The 24,909-nt window shown below is 39.0% G+C and overlaps 1 protein-coding gene across 1 annotated transcript in view; it reads right to left on the bottom strand.

Annotated features, from left to right (window-relative positions):
• Positions 1 to 24,909, bottom strand: part of LOC121656682 (C-type lectin domain family 4 member F-like) — a 781,688-nt gene that overhangs the window by 732,246 nt on the left and 24,533 nt on the right. The window contains exons 6-8 of the mRNA XM_042011801.1: positions 14,959 to 15,018; positions 14,813 to 14,854; positions 14,157 to 14,261 (exon numbers count right to left, since the gene is read on the bottom strand). Coding sequence (XP_041867735.1) covers positions 14,157 to 14,261; positions 14,813 to 14,854; positions 14,959 to 15,018 — 207 coding nt within the window. The remainder of the gene's footprint in view (positions 1 to 14,156; positions 14,262 to 14,812; positions 14,855 to 14,958; positions 15,019 to 24,909) is intronic.

The following is a 24,909-nucleotide window of genomic DNA, read 5'->3' as shown; positions in this document are numbered from 1 at the left end:
GTTGCAACATAGTTAACAGTACTGAGCGTTTTTATAATAGTGTTCTTCATTGTTTTGGCAGCTTCCTGTATTTTTGAGCACAATGTTTTTCTTGTCATTACTGTATGCTTAGGCAGTATTGTTCCCATCATAGTCTTAAACGATGGTGTCTCCACCACAGAAAAAGGTAAGTTGGCCTCACAGACAAATCTGATTACAAGATGATCAAATGTTGCCTTGGATACTCGTTGTGGGCTTCAGAAGGGAGAGCTTTGCACTTTTTGCAGGTGGTTCACTTGTAGTGAAGGACCTTCGTTTTCTGTGGGACTCAATTAGGTCTGTGTATTTCTTCATGCTGTCGGTGTGAACCCTCTGTTGACAGAAAAATATAAATGAGGCTTCAAAGTATAACATATTAAGTCATAAAGTTTTATATACGGGAAGAGTGGTAAATAGTGTGTTGTAGTTGCACTTTAGTTGTGTGATTTATGTACTGGTGCTGAATTTACGCCTCTGAAAAAAGGTTTAACTTACAATATTTCTTGTGCATGAATAGTATACAATGAGAACAATAACACTTTTAAAACATTAGTGATGGGTGCCTTTTTATTATTGTTAATGTGGTTATTAGATGTACTAACCTTAACGTTAGATGCAGCCCAGATGAAAGAACTGTTGGATGAATTATGACTGATATGTAGGCTAATGATAATGATATGTAATAAAACTATAACGTTATACTTACCGCAACGTGTTTCCTCAAATTAGACGTCGAGTTTTTGAATGCTGAAATGTCGGTTTGTTTTGGTAGGCACAGAAGACACCGCATTACACAGCTGTTCTTTTGCGTTTTGCGCAAGCTAAACATGCTTTGAATATGAGGCCAGGGATGTTCGCCAACTTCGCCGTCTTCTGTTGTGTCCTCTTCTTCAATGCAGACATTTGCTGCTGCCATTTTCCCCTTGTTTTTCGCCGTAGCTCATCTTCGGAAGAAAATACTTTCTGCCGCTAATATTTTGTTTCCTTGCAAGTTGCAGCATGGGTACGTCTGATAGGTCAGACGGAGTCATGTGATTATTGCTGCTACATTTGACTGGCGGAACATGGTCATATGGTTATCCACGGGAGAAAAACAAACGTTATAAAGAGAAGTAACGAGTCCACTTTTGCCCAATGTAGCGGAGTAAGAGTAGCGTTATTTGCTCATAAATTTACTTAAGTAAGAGTAAAAAGTACAAGCCATTAAAAATACTCATAGAAGTAATTTTTTTTCAAAAAGTTACTCAAGTAAATGTAACGGAGTAAATGTAGCGCGTTACTACCCACCTCTGGTCGTAACAATGGACTAGTTTTTCCAGGTCCTGCTGAGACATCAGATCTTTTACCCTTGATATATTCTTAATGTGAGAGTAGGCTGATTTTGTAATTTCCTTAATGTGTTTCTCAAAGTTAAGGTCTGAGTCCATCAATACACCCAGATTTCTGGCCTGGTTGGTGGTTTTTAGGTGTACAGACTGAAGCTCTGTGGTGACCTTTAATCGTAACTGAAGAAAGTTTAGACACATCCAGTCATTAATCTCCTCAATGCATTTTCCAAGAGCCTGTACGGGGCCTCGATCTCCTGGTGACATTGTAATATATATCTGTGTGTCATCTGCGTAGCTATGGTAACTAATTTTGTTTTTCCTCATGACCTGTGCCAGTGGGAGCATGTAGATGTTAAACAGAAGAGGCCCCAGGATGGAACCTTGGGGAACTTCACATGTAATTCTTGTCTGCTCAGATGTAAAGTTACCTATTAACACAAAGAACTTTCTATTCTCTAAATAAGTTTTAAACCAGTGAAGCGCAGTGCCAGAGAGGGCCACCCAGTTCTCCAGTCGTTTAAGCAATGTATTGTGGTCGACTGTATCAAATGCAGCACTGATGTCCAGTAAGACAAAGACTGACATTTTTTCATCATCTATATTCAAACAAATGTCCTTAATGACTTTGGTCAGAGCATCTCAGTGCTGTGGTGCTGTCTAAAACCTGACTGGAAGACATCGTAGCAGTTGTTGTTAAAAAGTTGTTTAGCTGATGAAAAACAGCTTTTTCGATTATCTTACTTAGAAAAGGAAGATTTGAGATCGGCCTGTAGTTGCTCATTTGTGTCTCGTCAAGGTTTATCCTTTTTTAGCAGGGGTGTGATTACAGCTGTTTTTAAAAGTTCTGGGAAGATGCCCGAAATTAAAGACAAGTTCACAATCTGTAACAGGTCTGGCTTCCAGAGCCTTTGAGACTTTTTTGAAGAAACCTGTGGGGAGGATGTTCAGACAGCAAGAGGAGTTCAGCTGACATAAGCTGTCGCCCAGATCTTTGCTGTTAATGGGATTAAACTGTGTCATGGTGCTTAAACTGATTTTCAATGGACGCAGTATGTCTGATGAACCTGCTGTTGATAAACCAACTACTTGTCTGATATTTTGGACTTTTCCATGAAAAATTTGACAAACTCATTGCAGGCCTTGGTGGAATAAAGTTCAGGTGCTATTGACACAGCTTTGGGCTATTTGCTAACTGCTACTAGGAAGCAATGGAGTGTTTCCAAACATAGTGTACATAATAGTTGGTGATTTCTACCAAGGAAATGTTTTACCCAGCCTTAAACGGTAGGTTGTGACAACCTTCAGCTTCCTGTGCACACAATTCTTAGGGGACTTCACATGGACTCACAACACAATGTTTGATCACAAAGGCAAGGCAGCATTTATTCTTCCTGTTATACTTGCTCAGTAAAATTAACTTGCAACAACACCTGCTGTTGTCCTTTTATCACTGCTTTGTTGAGAGTGTGTTATCTTATAGCATACTAGTGTAGTAGAACAGCAGTTCCACAGCAGACAACAAGCCCAGAGTGATCAAAACAACACAAAGGATAACAAATGAACAGCGGTCTGCGTAACTGGGCAGCCAAAACCAAAAACACCATACTGTTGAACAGTTGTTATTCCAAAGCTAACAATACAATGAACACAGACCTGAAATTACAATGACAGTGACTGACTTAACAACAATTACTCTCATTTAAATTTACCACTATCGTAATTATTACGGTGAAATATTGACTAGTATCATGGCATCAATACCTTATATGCAGTTTTATTACTGACACCTATGGGCATTTTTTCATTGTAAATACACTTTATACTTACATCGCATGTTGGGGTGTGAAAGTGTGATGGAGTGTGAATGTGTGTGGATGTGTGCAGTTTGTAGTAATTAATTAATTAATTAGTAATTAAATTTTGTTTTACTTGTTACTAAAAGGGAATATTTGTCCTTTTATTTTATTCCTTTTTATCTTCATTGATGGTAATGCACCAACACAAAGCAGTGAATTTTATCAACTTTAAAGACAGTTTGTGGAGGCAAAACATGTTGCCAGGAAAAAATATTGTTACTATCAGAAGTAAAGCCACAAAACAGTTATGCCTCTTGCAGTTGGATTAGTTGAATAAGTAAGTTACCTTTTGTTTGTTTTGTAATTTCAGATTTGAATAATAAAAAAAATTAAAACAAAATTGTAGATGCCCTCTTGAATTGTTACAAGAGACTTCATTACAAATTCATTTTAAGATTGTTTGATATGTAATTTTTAAATAATAAACAAAATTCAAGTTTACCACACGTTGCCTGTAAATGATTACAGTTTCATCTGATTTAGATGTTTAAACCAGAAGTATTGATGGCTCCATTTTGACCAAAGATGAACCAGTGCTGGTTCGGTGTTGATGCTAGAGCCAGAGTACATCACCAAACCCCAAAAATTATTCTTACCAAAAGCAATATATTTTATTTCCTTATCGTTTTGTGGTCATTTTCAGTCTATCCACACTGTTCTTCAACTAAAATTCACAGAGTAGTAGTCCATAGTAATAAAACTGCGGTATGCACCAGCTCCCATTCACAGCCATCTTGACGATTTCTATTGGGTTTTGGCAGTATAAATAAAGTTTGGTCAAATCTACATCTCGCAAGCTGTCAAATGATATCTTATACTTGAATAAGACTTCACCCATCATGTATATATTTTTGAGTGTAAACGCAGGAGCATCCACATTAAGATCTGTGACGCACTGTGGCGCACCACACAGAGGGAATATAAAACAACAGACTTCACTCATTTTCAATGAAGGCTAAAAGTGATCAGCATGTCCAAGAGATATAAAAACATAAATACACCCTGTTAGAAAGTCTGAAGTAAACACAGATGTAGTTATATCCAGTTCAGATTCTAGCAACGATGCTAATGCTAACTATGACAGATTTCATTATGCACTGTGCACAGTGGTAGGAACTGATGATATAGTGACTAAATTCCAGGGCCAGTTTGTGAATTGTATGCACACCGTATTTTGTAGCCAGATTCCCTACCGAGGAGTAAAATACCTATGTGGCACACGTTGGCACAGTTTGGGTATAAAAGTGGCCAAATACATAGTCCGACTGATACTATCCACACTAAAACCTTAATAAAATGAATGATCTTTGTGCTTTTCTCAACTAACTTGGTACAGTTGTAGTCAAGGTGTTGCTGTATGCATGCATAGACATCTTTATGCCTAGAAGAATTTCTAACATGTTTTCCACTATGTAAATTAAAAAAACAAGGTGAGGATAATTTTTTTTTTTTTTCCTTTATCACAATTTGCTCAGACGTATGAACATTTACCATGATTATGCATATTGACCTTATAATTAGAGAATTATTGTATTGTTTTAATCTTGTGTATGAATAAAAATCCCCCCATACATCTGGATTAGCTGTCCTAGCCATCAATGTAACATCTGGTGGTCGCCTGTTGCTTTGTCCCAAATCCATTTCTCACCACCACCCCCAGCCCCCTCCCATCACATTCTACCCAGATGTGGCAAACTGGGCATCTTTGCTGTCTTTTTAACATCTGGTGGTCGCCTGTTGCTTTGTACACGACTGGTGAGAGACTCTGAGGTCATTCTAAGTAACTCCATCTATACATTCAAAGTATAAAAATACAAGTCCTCACAGCGTATTATGACTCCAGCCAGAATCAGAAGATACATCACTCCCAGGGACACCTTGAAAACTGTAACATGGCTTCTATTCACAGCTTGAAGATTCTTCTGGTTGTTGTTTTCTACAGAATCAAAACACACAGAGAAATCATTTTTTTCTTTTTTTTGAGGACTTTTTCTAAGACTGTGTTTTCTCTACACTGAACTGAATAATACATATTTGAAATGATGATGATTCGTGTAAGTTCAGCCGTGTTTGGGCTGAAGTTACAGGAACTAAAACAGATGATAAATTAAGGAGGTCAACATGTACCACGTTGTTTTGTAACTTCATGTTCAGCCATTTTCAATATTTCCTGCTTACCAGGTCTTTGTAAGCCAAGATCAGAGTGCTGCTCTTCATCGTCTAACATCTCCACCTCGCTTTGCTCTCTGCCTCCTTCATCTTCATGGATCCTTGTCCTGTATTGAACTCTCACATCTGGCTCAGGGTGAAGTTCTGCAGACATCTTGCTGACAAATAACTGATCCGACTTCTATGTTTGTCCTTTTCTATTGGTGTTGTGCAGCTTTCAACTGTGAACACTGAGGAAGTGGTAGCACAGACCACGGCGTCATTTTTAAAAATACTTGTGCATCAGTATTCACTGTGAACCAGTTGGCTTGTCCAAACTCCTAACTGGGACTGTATAAATACAAAAGGTTGCTTGTAAATTTCAGATATTGTGATTGGAGCAATGCACAAATTAGACTTTACTCAGCAACAACACAATGCATCTAGAAATCTTTGTTAGTTACTGGTTTATAGTTTTAATAGTTGAAGGAAGAGCTTCTGACACAGGAAATGGTTTGGATTAACCCGTGGACTTCCCCTTCTTGAGGCCATGAGAAGGCAAGTCAATTTTATTTGTGTTTCACATATGAATGCAAGTCAGTGTACGTTAGAGAATGAAAAAAAGACAATATAGAAATATTTAAAACATGTTAAGACATGTTTAAAAAACTAAATAAAAAGAACTTAAACCAAACAGCACTCTAGAAAAGTTAAAAGATACAGAGCAGATTTCATGCATAGAGACATAAGAACAGGTTTTGAACCTGGATTTAAAAGAGTCTACATTTGGTGAGAGTTTAATCTCCACTGGCAGTTTGTGCGACTTGTTTGTTGTTAAACGACGATTAATGACAACATCTAAAGTTAAGTTGTGGTGTTTTGAAGTTAAGTAGTGAAGTGAAGAATTTTCCTTGGAAGAAGTTGGTCCTGAACTGCATCAGTTTGAGCCGTCCGGTAGGCTCTGGCAAGCTGTTCCACTTCACGATGGCTGTGGCAGCTGCTGGAAGTTGCTGCTGCTATGATTTGAGCTGCTGTATGTCGCCAGTTGAGGATCAGCAGGTAAAGAATAAAGTCCAGTGTTACTTTTACACCCTCAAAAGCACAAATCCATCACATTGCAGCAATATTTTCTCCGAACATATGCGTCAGTGGCCGTGGTTTCTATATCTGCAAGATGAGGACCTCACTTTATTGTATCTGGAGGGAGGGTCCTGTGAGTTTTTTTTATTTCTCTTGTGATGTATAGGGCCACAAGTTACGGTTCTACATCATATTTGAGTGTAAAGACGGGTGTTTTGAGTCAGTTTGATGCACAGAATCTAGATTTTAAAAGAAAATTAAAGAAACACATTTTAACAACAGTATTGGTGGTTCATGTAAAACTATGTTGTTTACAGCTCTATTACTTATTAAAAGATTACATATTAATCAAATAATCAAACTGAGTTTCCAGTAGAAGCCTCAGCATCATGCTAATCCACACCTTGCAGAAAAAATTAAAGAAGTTGATTTATTTTAAAGCTACGTTATGCAGCATGAGCAACTACACATAGTAAATGTAGATAAAGATTTAAAAAGTGACAAGAAATAAACATCTTTACAAATAAAAAGCCTGATGTATTTAAACCTCATGATGTACCACACCACACCACAAGTTTGGACATAAACACTAAACCTCTCTTTGACTGCAGAATTCCTTCAGCACAGTTTCAGAAAGTCTCTACCACTAGAACGTTCTACTTCAAAAGCCTGAAACATTGAATCAGGGGTGGAGTTAATCAAGACATTTCATATAGATTCACTTTCATCCTGAATATCTGGATTTATAAACACATTTTTCTACTGATTATTGTGTGTATGTGTGCTGTCTGTTTGCTGCTGGTTTAGTTGTGTTCTTTAGTCCCAGTTTGTAGGGATGATGTTCTACTTATGGTATCAAGATGTTTGTAGTAAATCAGAGCTGGTTGTAATATTGAGGTTTAAATTTGCCAGGGTCAGGTTTTGACTGGGACCCCTCACTATTTACCAGCAGACAATCACAAAATAATGTGTTTTAATTATGGAAAATGATCAGTTCTGTTAATTACAGAGATTTTAACACAGAACAAATTGTAACATGTTTTGAAAAGTCAGAGCTTCAGATCTTTGGAGATGTTCATGAGGTCGGGTTTTGTGCTGCTTTGTCAGCATCTTTGGTTTTGTGTATTAAAGCTCCCTGCACCTTCATCTGGCTTCCACCTGTCTGCTCTGTCCTGCATTTCCTCCCCAAAACATGTGTAACCAGGTGGTGAAAGAATGAAAATGTGGTACGGACACAATCTTAAAATCCACTTTGTTTAATATTACTGGTTAGAGCAGGTTAAAGATTTATACTGAGTTCAGACAGCATGGGAACTATCAGTATCCACGTTTTGGAAGTGCTCATGTGAAAATTTTGACAGGAAGTGAACAGAAAGCACTCGGAAGGAGAAGGAATGCACATGTTAGCGGTGAGGAACAATTCATATTAATTCTCTGCTATTTAGTAATCAAGTAAGGAAATAATGTTAAAGGATATTTTTGTTGTTGTTGTTGTTTACACAATGGACGCATCATTTGTTTGTTCTTTTGTAGCCATGAGTAAAAGACTCAGGAAGTAAAAAAATAGGGAAACCAAGATCCCACAAAGACAAATTGTATTTGGACTTTCGTGCTTTCTTTATACCCAGCTTCACATGAATTGTAATAATGACTTTGCTTCATAAATGCGACTGTACGGATAAAAGCAAACCCAAAATTTTTAGTTTTTAGTTGAACAGCAGTGGTTATATACATGGTCAAAAAATGATCAGAGAATTTTACACGAGAAACATGAAACTGTTTTCCTGACAAAGAAACATGATGTTCACACTTGGACCAAATACTGATAAGAAATAAAAACATTTAACAAAAAGTAAAATTGTTTTGTAACTGGGGGACTTTTAGAAATGTCCACACATTAGTGTCTGGATGACAAGTCAAACTTTTTTTTCTATATCATCCAACATAATATGTTGTTTTTCAGTGTTTAGTTAAATTTTGTAGAACACAAATTCTCATTTGTCCAGAGCTCAGTATCTTTACTTTTCACATCTCAGTATAAAAACACAATCCTTACAATTGTACTACATGTAAAAAGTAGACATTAGTTGTGGCCCATAGAAGCATCCACTAACGTCATTCTCCAGTACATCCTGCTGTTTGCAAAAGAAACGTAACACATTTCTGTTTACATTTATCAGAAGGAGGAAAGTTCTCCTCCATTGATCAGTCTGCAGTTATTCACATAATCCAGATTAAAACAACTAAGATTGAGGATTTTTCTTCTTGTTAAAATCTTCAGCTGCTACCTTCATGTGTGCCAGATAAATTAAAGATGATACTGACTGTAGATTTAGCAAGAAAAACATCATAAATCAAGCAAGTAAACAAAGTAAAGAGAGGCTGCAGTTTTCCTAGTTTTACAATAAATGAGTGGAACAAAGTTTATATGTTGTTGTTGTTGTATGGATGACTTCCACCTTCACTACTCTGTCTATATATTAGACTACAGAGGGACGATATATGTAGATTATGAGTGACAAACGACATCTGAAATTTACAACAACGAAAACTTTTCTTAATATTTTTGGGGGTCAGATTTGACAATTTAATCACTGGACATCCATTTATACCAGAGAGACAGAAGAGTTTTTCTCGCAGATCCAGTTAGCGGTATTACTGGAATATGTTGCTTCCCATTTCCCTTGATCATTGTTGTACACTATGTTGTAACTGTAGTAACTGTTGTATATGTTCTGCCCTCCATCTTTCCAGAATCTGTTGGAGAAATAAAAAATCACATTCAACTGGACTGAAATTCAGGATTATTTCCACATTCAGATAAACTTCCTCTTTATAAGTTTCAGATGTTTTCTGTATTTCTTTTCTCATCTTCTTATATAACGTACACACATGTGACAACACACAGGATTATGGGTCTGGACTGATTATAGATCATTTATGGACTCTTGATAAAGTCCAACATTGTCTCTATTTATTCATTAAATTCTGTAAAAGCTGCTCAATCCTCCAGAAATGTTTCCTCTGCTGATCTGCTTCCTGGTTTTAAGCTTGTTAGTGGTTTTATTTCTGATCAGTCTGTCCTCCTCCATGACTTTTCACTGTGAACCATCAGACACTAGAAAAACCTTTTCAGCCATTAAATGTAGTAAAATACTTTGTCAGTTGTAAACATGTTTTGTTGTAGTTTTTCAGTCGGCTTGCAGGAAGTTTTTAGTGAACAAAGTTCAAGTTGTTCATTCAGAGAGATACTTGTTGAAACAAATTAAAATTATCTCCTGATTTTTCATATTTATCAGGAGAAAATTGTAAGATTCTACATTTTAGATTTTACGTCTCTAAACAGTGATTTTAATTAACATTGTAAAGAATTTCTTACGTTACTGTCAGTGGAGATCCGTCCACCCATTTCCATCCATGTTCTTTCCATTGAAGACCGATCCAGAACCATGAACTCAGTTTACTGACAAATTCCTGGACAGACAAAGAAAATGTAGAATAAAAAAAAATCATTATTCTGCTCGTCTGTTGTAGTAACATAACTGTAACAATATCTGAAAGAAAAACAAACTTTTTAATTCTTCCATTCTGCAAAAACCAAAAGCAACAAAATGTTAATGAATAATTTTCAGTCTTTGTTAAAACAAATGTTGAAATTTCATTAAAACTACTGACTTTAGTTTCCTGTAGTTTCCTTTGATCAGAAAACAGTTTTCACTGATTTTGTTGTTATTGAAAATAATTTTTAATGTTTATGATTCATTCAGCAACATTTTTTCACTCATACTGATCTGGTCTTTGTTCTGGTAAATAAATCACATTTTTACTACATGTTTAACAATTATTCTTTTTTTTAACAAATGTAGCAGAACTGAGTCAAAACAAAAACATTAAGTACTGAAATATGAAAATATTTACATTTTGAAATGAGTTCATGAAGTAAATCAAGTAAATGGATCTAATTGATCAGCTGATCCTGATTTTAGGACTTGAAAACCATTTAAAGTGAAATCCATCAGGACAGGAAGCAGACTGACAAAAGATCAAGACTAAAGTACCAGATCAGTTACATCAAAGATCACACAGACATAAAAAATCAAACACACACCCACCTGTTCCTCTTTGCTGTTTATGATCACCAGATCAGCTCCTCTTTCCTGACAGTCTTTCCTGCTTTCTGACCAGATTTTCCTCTTAGTGGATTTAAAGTAACAACTGCTTCCAAATCTTATCCATCCAACAGGACAGCAGATCTCTGAATATCAAACAAGTATTTCAAAATCAGATTTTATGTTATTTAATGTCAAATCAATAATACTTTCAGGATGTTTACTCCATAAATGGCTCAAGTTTCTCATTTATATATATTGGTCCTTCACAGAAATATTCATACAGGAAAAATTAAATCAGATGTTAGTTTTAAGTTGCTGCCAACGATACATCACAGTAAATTCACATGAATTCAAAAACTAACCAGCAAATGTGAAAACGTGACTCGTATTGTAGTTTAGTGTGTTTTTATCCACTTTGTCTCAGTGAAATGTGATTTAATGCAGTGTAATGTAATGCAAATGAAGACGATGCTCTACATTTTGACATGCTCCATTAAGTTTCATTTTCAATCTTTAGTTCTTCTTAAAATGACTCCAGAAACCCACTGAAGTATGATCTGTTTCCCTGTTTCTCCTTTTCAGGAAGTATTGCCGTAGTATTCAGTCATCGTATCCAACGTAGGTTGGGTCAAGTCAGCTGGACTTGGTTTAGTTTCATGAAAACATTTTGCTCTCATCCAGAAGAGCTTCTTCAGTTCTGATGGAGAAAGTTTTACTGAAGTAGTGAGTCTACAAGCTGAGGTGTCATTAATAGCAACTATTGTCAGGAGTTTCACTTGAGGCTAAGTGGGGGTCAGTCTCTTCATTGTCTTTGGTATGGCTGAAGAGATGCTGCTGTAGGTGGAGGAGAGCTGATGTCTCAGTCCTCCTCCTCTGTTTACTGAAGCTTTTTCTACTTTGACATAGATGGCCTCTTTCACTTGCTGCTCAAACCACTCGTCTTCTCTGTCCAAGATTTTATCACTGAGGTCCTCAAAAGTCTGTATTTTAAAATGAATGAAGGAGAAAATCTGAGTCCTGATCTGATGAGTTTCTCTCCTGTGTTGAGCATCCATCTGTTGAGTGATTGTTTTCCTCAATATAGAGCTCATTGCAGTCCTCACTGCACTGACCTGCAGCACCAGGTTGCTTTTTTAAGAGTGTGGAGTCGGGTCTTTAGGATGAGTCAGTTTCTGTGTGACGGGGTGGCTGGGTTTGACAAACATGGCTATTTGCTGTTTGTTAAAAATCCTCCTGAGTTTCTCAGATGTTCCAGCCACATCAGGGATGACAACGCTTCCCTTTCCTTTTTCTTCTTTTCCTTTCTCCCTGTGTCGGTGGTGTTTCTGGGTCTAGTTGCAGCTTTAATAAAGGTCCAGTCCAGGTAGAAACAATCCATAAGTTCTATCATCCTAAGAGATGTTTTTTCTTTGCTCCTGGGCTTCTGCATTGGTGGGGATGTTTTCTCGCCGGTACTGAAGCGTTCTGATAACTCCGAGCTTGTGTTTTAAAGGATGAGGGTTGTCCAGTCTGCAGGCTCCTGTCCTCCATCATGTGGACAGTACAGTCCAGGAAAGACAGCTGTTGTTGTTGTTCACATCTTTTCATGTGATTCCGATGTTCTTGTCCACATAGTTGATGTAATCAGTGAAAGTCTTCACTGCTTTGCTTTGACCCATGTCAGTCACTGTTGGAGACCACTTTGTTTACATGAATGAATCTGAATGAATGAATGAGAATCTTCAGACATCCAGTAATTATTCTTCTTAATTTGAACTTTTAAATCGGAACTGTTTTGCAGGTTTTTCACAATTATAACAAAGATTCTCTGATGAAAAACATATTAAACCAGGTCCATCTTTGTTATTTCCCATCTCCGTTTTCTCTTTTCGAAGACAGACATTACAAATTTAATGTTACGCAGCTTAATGATGTTCAGGATGAACAACAACGTGAACATTCTGTGGTCCATAAAAGTCTTCACATCTTATCAGTCATGAGCAGAAAGAAGTGGTGCTGTTTGTTCTGGGGCTTTTTGTTCCCCTGGTGTGGTGGCGTGGGCTGCTGGGGGTGGGTGAGCGTCTGGAGTGCTGATGTGTTGGGCTCTAGGCCGGGCCTTTGCCCTTCTGCCCTTGGGTGGTCTTCGGGAAATGCGGGCGCCTACAGTGGCCAGCTCAGGATTTGGCTGTCTGGGAGAGAGATCGCTCTCCGGGTTGTGCCCCTCCCCGGTTGCCCTCCCCCGCCACCCCACATCATACACACCACAGATAGGGCTCTGTGGGGCGGGTGGAGGCGGTGCGTTTGGCTGAGGGGTCCCCATTGTGGACAGCTGCGACTGCCAGCTCCACTAGATTTTAATCACAACCTAGACATCAATATACATTTAGGGTCTCGGGGGGGTCGGGCACATGGGCTGTGGGTTGGTGGACAGGAGCCACCGAGGTGGCCCTTCCTCCATCCCCTCCCTTTGTCACCTCTCTCCCCCCGATTTTATTTACACGTTAGACATTACCACATTTAACAGTATTGCACTATACCCTATAACAGACACACTCACACACACTGAGGTAGCCCTGAGGGGGCTGTGTGTTATAACATGATTCAGTGTCCCCCCATCCCCTGCTGATGCTTCGGGGTGCGACGTGATCACGGCCCCCTTGCAAGCACACATTTCTTCCTTGTTGCATGGCCACACACACACGTTCACACCTACACGCTCACAAACATGCTCATCTCTCCATCCGCTTCTGATTAGATGTTGCTGATGTTTGTGTGTTGGTACGTTTCTCTGCAGGTACGTTTTATGACTACTTTACTTTTTCAAATCATTATCCTATTTTTCTTTATGTATCATGTAGTACTGTGGTAGTTTATATTGTTTTTTTGTGGTGTGTTTTAGGCAGCATAGACAACTGTTATTTCCACATTTTAATCCTGTCCTTTTCTCCTTTTTTCCCCCTCTTCCCTTATCTCCCTGTCAGGTTCGGCACTGACATGTAAAGACTAAAGAAAATAAGATAAAAATAATAAGGGCAGCCATGTATATAACATGTCTACAATGATAGAGTAAATCTGTCAAGCAAAATATGGCACACGGACCATAGGCCTTATCTTATTCCCCTCATGTTATCTTTTCCATCTATATCTAATACCAATATGCGTGTGCCGTGCAGTGCTGTTTTTGTGGTGCTGTTTTTAGATCAACAAAGCAAGTTTTAATCAATAAAACAATCAGTTGTTTCCAAAGTGACACCAGTGAGGTTCAGTTAGTTCCTGGAGTCATGCTGCCTAAATCGTAATCTGGCTCATCCTATTTTATAAATGTTATCCTGTCAAGTTGTTCTGTTTATCTTTAAAAAGTAAAGATGGTGTTAATCATCAATTTTATAATAACTTTGTTTGTAATAACGATAAAAAAACAATTTTCAAGAGAAGGAATCTAAATAAATTTAGTCACAAATTTCCATGGTAAAGAATAAAGACAGTTTACAAGAGAAAATCGTTCAATAAAGTTTAATTGAAATGACAGATTTGATTTCATTTCATTTGATTTTAAAATAAAAGTTAATTTAAAGCTAGATTCATGTCACATGTTCAGAGGTGATGTTATGTGTTAGTTTTCATTCTTCTCTCACCGTCAATCTTCTTCTTCAGCTTCATCATTTCATCCATTAACTGGCTGTGATTTTTACTCAGGATTTCATGACGGCTCTGCAGCTGACTGAAGTTAGTTTTAATAACTTTAAATCAACCATAGTTAAAAATGTAAAACATGACAATATTGAGGTAAATATTATGAAGTGTGATGTAGGAGCCATAAAACATGTTTGGAGTAATGATCACTGGGTGGATGATTTGTTTTATTTGGTTGTCATGGTGATGTGCAGGGTGGGGTCATGTGGATGTGGTAGGTGACGGGATGAACTATTAAGAAGTTGTCAGTCAGTCACGGATGGTTTTGCCAGAGAGAGGAGGGCTGGGTAGCTGTAATTTTTGTTGACCGCTGAGCTTAATAGCCCAAAGCGTGTATGTTAAGTCTAAATGCGTTACATTCACAATCACTTGTTAAGTTCAACAAGTTTACTGCTGCATCCTGCCCAGTGTGTTAATTCTGTGAACCATGAAAGACGATCAATAAAAGGAGAAATGCATCAGGTCTAAGAGTGTTTGTTTTAGACATAAACGGTGTGTCATACAAATAGACCAAACCCATCCTTTACCTCACTAGTGACTGTGGAAGTCACTACATGTGATATTAGTGTTTGTTTATTCAGATAAAAATCTTTCTTACCTGTAAGTTTGGCCTGCAGCTGACTGAAGTTACTTTCCATAACTTTAAAACAACCATAGTTAAAAATGTAAAACATGACAAGATTGAGGTAAATATTATGAAGTGTGATATTAGTGTTTGTTTATTCAGATAAAAATCTTTCTCACCTGTAAATTTGTCCTGCAGCTGATGGTTACTGTAGTTTAGTTCGCTTATTTGAAAGGATACTGAAAAACAAACAACACAAAATCTGTTTAATTTATTTAACAGAAGAAAATTAATTAAATGCATGTATATACCCTGTATCTTAAATCGTTGGAACTGTTGTTTTTTTTTGTAATAAAGATTAAAAGATTAAAACAAGTCTTGAGAAGTAATCTAAATATATTTGCTCACAAAATGTCACATTACTGATTATAGACAGCTCACCTTAAGAAATAAAATAAAGGATTATAACTGACTTTAGTAAAATATGGTTGGAAGTCAGAACCACACTTCAGTCAGTGGATCCCAGCAGCTACAAAAACTCCTGCACTTGTGTTGACTGATTGATCGTTGGTCTTTCTGTCTGTTAACTCTGCAATATGAGCAGAGACGGACTGGCCATCTGGCATACCGGTGGGCCGAGCAGTTTTTAGGCTGACACAGTTTATTTATTGGTCCAACTGGTCCATAGAACAGGAAATCGGCAGCCCAACTGACACTGGGCCAAGCTGCTTAAATTTTTTTAATACCATGCTTTTTTTCAGTAACAACCACAACACTGGTGGTGAGTAAAGACCCATTAAATCCAGTAAATCGGAACCATACGAGACAGTTAGTGCTGAACTACAATCTCATTACAAAGTTATGATGAAATGATGATAACAAGTCAATTAAACAGATAGTTTTTGCTGATTGATACTTTTGGGTGAAAATGTGCTTCTGTGTAGATGTTTAGAAAAAAAAACATTTTATCACTGCACTAGCACTACATGACAGCACCTGGGTCCAACTGGACTCAAAAGCGGTCTGACTATCACTTAATTATGACGTCCCATCTTGTTTGAATTCATGCTTGTGTTGTTCTTACTCTCAAATGTAAGTCGCTTTGGATAAAAGCGTCTGCTTAATGACTGTAGAATAGAAGAATAGAATAGAGTATAAGATTAATTATATTGTTGTTCATATGTTAATACTAGGGCTGTCAAATGATTAAACTATTTTATCAAATTAATTACAGCTTAGAAATGAATTAATCATGATTAATCACCATTCTCAACTATGTATTTTTTAACATATTGTATCAACAGAAAGAGCAAGACAGTGCTTAGAAATATTTAATGTAAACTCTTCTTGGATTTTTCTAAACTTTTTTACATTAGATGATCACTTAGTTGTAATAATCAGTTCAATATAAAATTAAACCTTAAAATATATATCTTATTTGTGACAACCTTTTCCTGGTCAGTGCCCCTGCCTGGCACCCCCATCAGGACTTTTCTACACCTGCCCCTCGTGGAAGAAATTTTACTTATTATGCTCCATATATAACGTTACTCACACCTTTAATTATTTACTTTACTATATTCATTTATAAATTGTATTTACACTGATTCACTTTTAAGGTTTATTCTCTTCATATACATGCTCTGTTAAAAGTTCACTGCGACGGTAAGATGACCTTTATCTGGTCCTTCCTCAGACCCTTAGTCAGACTGGTTCTGGTGGAGACACAACTATGTGAGGTGGTTTTGACGCCAGCTCTTGGAGTTGTGTATCCACCCAAGGTCTTCAGGAAGGAGGATTCTTTCTACAGAAATGTATAACTATTGTTTTTCCTCTTGCCTCCCTAGAGTCTCTCTCAACTTCACATGAGTCGGGACGACCACTCTCATTACTTAATTCTGTATTAAATACTTCTCCTGTAAATAAACCTTATATACTATACTTATATTCTACAAGCTGTGCAAGACAGCAACCATCCACAAACTCTCATTAATAGATAACCTACAACAGGGTAATCCTTTTTTTCTGTTTTGTATGATAAAACCATCACTGTCGCCCCCATCCTCAAGATACCAGGCAACAGTGACCACAGCAATTCCTGGCCCATTGTCCTAATGTCTGTGATGATGTAATGCTTCTAGAGCAGAGGTGTCAAACTCCGGTCCTCGAGGGCCGGCATCCTGCAAGTTTTTCATTGTTTTCCTGATCTAACACACCTGACTGAAATTAATGGGTTATTGTGGAGAAGTTGACAAGAAGGATCCCTTTGATTTTATTCTGGTGTGTTAGATCAGGGAAAGAATATACGGAGTAGCACATATTACTAGACACAACATCTCCTCTCTCTCTTTAAGAATAACCTTCCTTAAAAGAATTAGCAGAACAGTAGAATAAGTAATTAGCCTGTAAACTAAACAGTTCTGAAACACATATTTAAAACAATTTAGCAACTGAAATACATTATACTTATCTCTTTAAGCAGAATGAAATAATGCAACTGTAGACTTAGGCAAAATATGTAAGTTTACCAGCATATACTAAATTAAGTCTTATGTACTTATAACACTTACACATAACTTAAGTAACCCAAGGTATAGTACAATCTTGATACCAAAATACCATATACAACATTAATACATTTTATGGCATCACATAGTCCTTGTACCAACCAGGCTTATATCTGGTATGCGGCAGTTTCTTGGGAGCAGATGTAGCATCACTAGTGTGTGAAAACCTGGAAGTATCAGAGTTTTGTTCAGTCATTGTGGGGAAGTGGGCAAGGTGTGAAGCATTCCAAATCCTTCCATCACTGAGCAAGAAGGAGTGTTTGCCTTTGGTCTTCCTTACGGTTTCAGGAGGTGTGAACCTGGGATGGCCTTTAGCCACACAATGTAGTTTTCTTATCCTCACCCTCTCTCCTGACCGGAAAAGCGGCTTTCTTGCGGAACGTTTGGTGTCAGTATAGGCTTTCATGTTTTGCTGATGTTCATGAACTCTGCGGCGTGCAAAGTCATGTTGAGCAGAATCAGCTGGAGGCAAGGAAAGAATGTTCAGTTTAGTAGGCATTTTCCAAACATACAAGAGTTCATGCGGAGAAGTAGATGTTGTTGCATGGGGTGTTGCACGGTAGGCGTGAAGCCAATCCATAACCGTCTCTTTCCATGGCATGGAGTGTTGTATTGCAGTTTGGATGCATGATCTGAGTGCAAGATGAAACCTTTCAATGGCTCCGTTAGCAGCCGGGTAGTACACTGATGTTCTGTTGTGAGAGATATTTCTCTGCTGGAGGAAAGAAGCAAAAGCAACGGAGGTAAACTGTGTACCATTATCTGTGACAATGTTTTCAGGGTTTCCATGACGACTGAAAACAGAAGACAGAAACTTAATGACATCACCGGATGTGGCAGTAGGTGAAAAGCAACTTCAGGCCATTTAGAGTAATAATCAGTAAGGGTGACGGCAAATCTGCAAGCAGGGTCAGCAGTTTCAAAAGGTCCAGCAATGTCTAGACCAAGTTTTTTTCCATGGTCCATCAGGCAGTGGAATAGGCTGAAGTGCAGCAGGATGTGTGTGAGCAGTCTTGTCATTTAACTGGCAAGTGACATATGCAGCAATGAAAGAGTGTACGTCAGAGTCCATTTTTGGCCACCAGTAGAGATCTCTTAACAATCATATCTTCCCTGGTGACTCTCATGAGCAAGCGTGATGAGTGCAGCTCTTATTGAAAGTGGTGCAATAAGTCTGGAACCCCTGAGAATGTAGTTATCCACTGTAGATAGCTCATCTCTAATTTTGTGGTAAGGGGCAAGAATGTCAGAAACAGATTTAGTGGATGACGGCCAACCATTTCCAATCTGGGCGCGCAGACAGTTCAGGGCAAGAAGAACATGCCGAGTCAAAGTCGGTCACAGAAAGTGCAGATAAAGTAGTAGAAATGTGTGCTACCATTTCAGGTTCTGGGTCCAGAGTGGAGTCGGTAGACACAGGTAAGGGAAGACGTGAAAGACAGCCAGCTGTGTAGTTCTGTGAACCTGGGCGGTAGATGACGTCATAGTCGAAACACAGCAACCGCACTGACCAGCGAGCGATACGCATTCCAGCTCGACTGATTCCCTATGTACTCAGGAGCGTTGTTAGCACCTGATGATCTGTGCGGAGAGTGAAGGGGCGTCCCCACAAATATGTATGCCATTTCTCTGTAGCCCATACACAAGCAAGGGCTTCTTTCTTGACAGTTGAGTACTTACGTTCTGTCATAGTGAGCGTGCGGGAGGCAAAAGCTACTGGCTTTTCCTGTTGTATTTGAGCCATGACAGCTCCAAGGCCGTAGTCACTGGCGTCTGTGGAGATGACAACAGGCAAGGAAGAGTCAAAAAGTGAAAGTGCTGTTATTCACAAGGAGTTGCTTAACTTCCTCAAAACTAGAATGTGCTGCAGGAATCCATGTAAAACTGTCCTTGTCGTTGGCACATGTGCGCATAGGGGCCACAACCGTTGCAAAGTTGGGCAGGAACTTAGAGTACCAAGAAACAAGGCCCAGGAAAGACCTTAGAGCAGCAGTGTCTGAAGGTGAAGGAGCTTTAAGAACAGCGTCAATATGGTCCTGATCCGGAAGGATACCATCAGCTGTAATGACATGTCCTAGAAAACGCAGTGATGTTCTCCTGAAGTGACATTTTTCCTCACTGAGCACTAATCCAGCTTCTCTGAGCCTGTGGAGGACAGCACTGAGGTTTTGATCATGTTCTGAAGTAGTTTTCCCTAACACGATGAGGTCATCCAGGTAACTTTGGACACCTGGGAGATCTTTGAGGATTTCTGCCATCATTTTCTGGAAGGCAGAAGGGGCAGATGCTAGCCCATATGGAACTCTACAGAATCGAAATTGTCCCTCGTGTGTGATAAAAGCTGTAAGGTCTCTGCTCTCCTCATGTAGGGGCAGCTGGTAGTATGCATTGGCCAAGTCAATTGAGGAGAACATTTTTGCACCTTGTAGGTTTGTGAAGATTTCCTCCATATGAGGAAAGGGGTAGCAGTCGGTGATGATGGCTTTGTTTGGTTCTTGCATATCTGCACACATTCGTATGCCACCATTTTTACGTCCTGTCACCACAATGGGTGAAACCCAGGGTGAAGCATCAATCCTTTCAATGACATTTGCATTTTCTAAGAGGGCTAGTTCTGCGGCACAGAAGCTCTCACAGCAAATGGCAGACGTTGTAGTTTCAGGCGAACAGGTCTGACTGAAGGGTCAATTTTCATTTTGTGCACAAAGGCACGTGCGCAGCCAATCTCAGGCACAACTGGAATGCAAGGTGAAGGTGATGAGTCTGTGGTCATCACAGGTGCAGGAGGAACTGCTTACGGAGAGAGAACAGTGTTGCCTTTAATGCAGATGTTTAAGGCTTCCATCAGGTCTCGTCCGAGAAGAGGTGTACCCTTTTTCATGACGAAGAATGTAGCTGGGGCAGTTACAGTACCTCTAGTCACTTTGACACATAAGCAGCCTGTTACAGGAATTTTTTCTCTGGTGTATGTTACCAACTTAAGTTCTGGAGGCTGCAGTGGTACGTCGGTGAAATATTTCGAGTAGATGTGATGGGGCAGGATAGATACTGCAGAGCCTGTATCTATGATCAGTTCAATGTCTTTAGTGGGGCAAGCAGGTGTACTGATTTTAATCCCACATTGTAGTTTCTTAGGTGCATGCAAGGAATTTCTCAGATATAACACAGGAAGGTCAGGTAAATGTACTTCAAGGACCTCTCCGGACTTGGATGAACGGCAAACACGAGTGTCCAATTTTGTAGCATGATTTACATGTGACCTTAGCAGCAGGACATTTGGCAAAGTTAGCAAGATGTTTATTTGAGCCACACCTAAAGCAGTTCTGGGCAAGCTTGGAAGAAGCAGGAGAGCTACGCTGACTAGTATTTTGTTTGTACTTGTTTTTTTTAGAGTGTAACTGGGGCTGTACAGCTTGGACTGGAGCACTGTCATCTGCAGCTATTGTTTTAGCTTGATGGGCTGCTGATTCCATGTGTATTGCAAGTGTTATAGCTTTATCTAGCGTCAGCTCTGGTTCAAGTAAAAGTCTTTCTCTTATGCTAGAGCTAATGACATGTTCGACTAACTGGTCGCAGATCATTTCATCCGTTTTATCCTCGAATCCACATTTGGAAGCAAGGTCGCATAGTGCGGCAACATACTGTGCAACAGTCTCGTGTAGTGCCTGCTTCCGCTTCCTGAAAGCATGTCGTTCCACAACCACGTTAACTCTCGGTGAAAAGTGCTTCTCTAGAGCAGTAACAGCTGAAGTAAAAGTGTCCCCCGTATCTGGTAAAGAGTAGAAAATCTGTTGTCCCTCATTTCCTAAGCAGTGAAGTAAGGTTGCTCTCCGCTGGCGTCAGGCCAGGCATTTTCTTGATGCATTAATAACAAGCAAGTAATTGTTGAACATACGCATCCACGTGTCGAAGGGCAGCGCTGGTTCTCCGGGACACGGTAAAAACACTGTAGGCGGATGGACGTTTGCAGCCATGTTCCGTCAGTAGCAGGACGACGTTGATAAAAAAGGGGAAGAAACGTAGGTTCTCTCGTCGCCAATTTTGTTGTATTTCCGGGTAATATCAGAATAACACTCTTCAACGTCCAATGAGGTTTTCTTTAATGAACACTTTCACCGTCCTTATTAGTCCACCATCTTACACACTTCTTCTGCAGTTCTAGTTCTCTCGACACCACCTAGTGGTACGGAGTAGCACATATTACTAGACACAACAGAATGAAAACCTGTAGGATACTGGCTCTCGAGGACCGGAGTTTGACACCCCTTTTCTAGAGGCTGGACCAGCAGCATATCAGGTCTGCCTCCCACCAACATTTGAAGCTCCCAATTCACCTACTGAAGCAAACCTTGCACTGGGGACACCATTACTATCACTTTTCACACCATGCTGAGCCACATTGAACACCATGGTAACTATGTAAGAGTCCTCTTCATAGACCTTCAACCTTCAACACCATCACACCAGACATCTTAGTACAGAAACTGCGGTACCTGGACCTCCCACCTTCCACCTGCTCCTGGATTAGAGACTTCTTTCAAACAGACTACAGGATGTGAAGCTCAGCCCCCACCTCTCCTCCCCCCTCACACTAATCATGGGCTGAGCCCACTCCTGTATGACCTGTACACCCATGAATGTGTCCCCTGTCACCCCAGCAGCTACATCATCAAGTGTTCAGATGACAACGCAGTTATGATGCTTATATTTGACAGAATGGTGTCAGGTCAACAACTTACTCCTGAACAGCACAGAGGCATTATCGACTTCAGGAGGAACAGGAAGGTTCTCTCCATATCAAGAGCATACTCACATAATGCATCACAGCATGAAACAAACAGGAAAGGTCTGCAGCATATGATCTGCACAGCTCAAAAAGGCATCAGCCTTGTCAGAACACGGAGCACACATAAACTGCAATATGACTATTAAACCATCTCTAAAATGCTTAGCACACTAAGGGGCTGAGTTATGACGAGGGCAAAACTGCTGCGCTATTTAACATTTGCTGCGCAGTTTTGCTCTGGTTATGTTTCTACGATTAGCGCCTGATCTATTAAGACTGCTCCTGTTATCATTTGCGGAGCAAACAGCAGTATTTAAATGAGGATTTAGCGGCGCTGTTTGCTCTGTCATGTAAGGTTCTGGAGAGCAAGAAAACCGCAAACGCAAAATTAACTTTTATCCGATAGAAGTTGAGACAAATAAAGGAGACAAATAAAAATATTGCGGAAGTCGAGGAAAAAAATCTAAATGTCACCAGAAATGCTGCAATATAGTTTCATATTCAAGTTCAATTTATTTATAAGGCACACTAACAACAACCTTTAGGAACCAAGGTATTGTACATATAAAAACATGCAAGGAACAAATAAGAAATAATAAAGGTTTAAAAGCTATAAAGAAATAATAATAATAATAATAATAATAATAATAATAATAATGATAATAATAATAAAAGACAGGCATGATAAAGTCTTTAAACTTATCCAGCAATTCTAATATTGCAACGCTGGATCGTCTCCACAATCCTCTTCTCTGGCATTCTAAATATATTAATATAATAGAAAAAAATGCATTATCTTAGTCGCCTTTCATGGTGTCTGTGCCTCCTCCTTAAAATTATTACTGCAGCCATTGCGCGTATACTGTTGTGCCAATTAGCACCTGCTTTTCAGAAACGCTATTTTTAGAGCAAACATAAACACCGCAAACTATTTGCGGGCTACATGAATCCCACTGCTGTGCAAACCAGATTTATTTGCATAGTCTCCTCCCACTAATGTGCACTTTCTGGCCAGAACGCCCATAATGCATATGCAGTAGCTTCAGAAACGCAAAGTGGAGAGCGGCGCAGTTTTGCCAGGATAACTGACGCAGTTCCATGTTTGCGGCTTTGATAGATAAGCTTGGGCCGATTTTAGCGGAGCAAAGCCGTCTGCACCTGTTTTAGTACACGCAAAGCGTTAATAGATCAGGGCCTAAGTGTGTCTGTGTGTATATAAAGGGCTCATATGCAATATTCTTTGAGAAATAATTCCTGTCACTTCTACAATGTCACAAGATTTATTTCCATCCAGTGTTGTATTATGTTTTTTTTTTTTAACCAAGCTCTTGTATTGATGATGGGGGAGTCCGACCACTGTGCAAGGCCTTCTCCAGCACGTCCCAAATATCCTCAATGAGGTTACGTTCCGGACTCTGTGGTGGTCAGTCCATGTGTGAAAATGATGTCTCATGCTCCCTGAACCACTGTTTTACAATCTGACCCCGATGAATCCTGGCATTGTCATTTTGGAATATGCCTGTACGATCAGGAAAGAAAAAAATCCATTGATGGAATTACCGGGTCATTCAGGTATCAGCTGACCTCGTTCTTTAGCAGCATAATGTTCCTGAAACTTGACCTGAACAACTGCAGCAATCCCAGATCATAACACTGCCCCCACAGGCTTTTACAGTAGGCACTAGGCATGATGGCTGCATCACTTCATCTGCCTCTCCTCTTACCCTGATGTACCCATCACTCTGGAACAGAGTAAATCTGGACTCATCAGACCACATGACCTTCTTCCATTGCTCCATAGTCTGATCTTGGCTTTCTTATGGCTACATAGTTGTTAGTCCCAATCCCTTGAGTTCCCTTTGCATTGGGCAATATATTGAGATTTTCAAATATATCGAAACTTTATCAGATGCAATATAGAAGGAGGGAATATCGTTTATATCCAAATAGCTTGTTTTGAGTCAAAAGCATATTTTCTTTTGCATTTTCCACAACTGTATTCTTATGGCTACATAGTTGTTCAGTCTTAATCCCTTGAGTTCCCTTTGCATTGTGTGTGTGGAAATTTGCTTACTTACTTTTGCTATTAATCCTTTAAAGCCCATCCCTAGAAAAGAATGTGGAGAAAAGTCTCATTTTCATCTGAAGTCTTTACATGGTCCTTTTACAAAATAATGAACCATTATAAATTAAAGAAAATAATTTTTTTTTCTCACCACATTTCTTCTTCAAAGATGACGGTTCTCCACTTTCCTTCTAGTTTTTAATAATGCGTTAGACAGTTTTTAACCCAATTTTAGTAGTTTCTGTAGTGTTCTTAGATGTTTTCTCTGCTTGATGAATGTCAGTAATTTGACCTTCTTAAACAGACTAACATCTTTTCCATGACCACGAGGTGCCTTTCCACATGGTTGTTTAAGAAATGAGAAGCTGCTCATTGCAACAGTTGGAGTTAAATAACTTGTTGCCAGCTGAAAGATAATCGCCCATGCAGTAATTATACAATAGGAGGCTCATTTCTATTTGCTCATCACATTTAAAATATATTCTCATATTCACCTGGACATGGCTTTACCTTTACAGCAGAGACTTGGCAGTAAAGATGAAAATAAGCTGAAAATCATGTTTAATATAAAAGACCTGAATTTGATGTAACTGGTAACAAATTTTAAAAATCTTTTAATTGGGGAAGTTACATCTAAATGTTGATATCTGCTTGTAAAAAGACATTTTTTGCAAACACCAACCGTACAGAGATGTGGGGGTGTCCTTACAGT

The sequence above is a fragment of the Melanotaenia boesemani genome, chromosome 17 (assembly GCF_017639745.1).
Source record: "Melanotaenia boesemani isolate fMelBoe1 chromosome 17, fMelBoe1.pri, whole genome shotgun sequence".
Classification (NCBI taxonomy): Eukaryota; Metazoa; Chordata; class Actinopteri; order Atheriniformes; family Melanotaeniidae; genus Melanotaenia; species Melanotaenia boesemani.
This window is presented reverse-complemented; position numbering and strand designations above follow the sequence as displayed.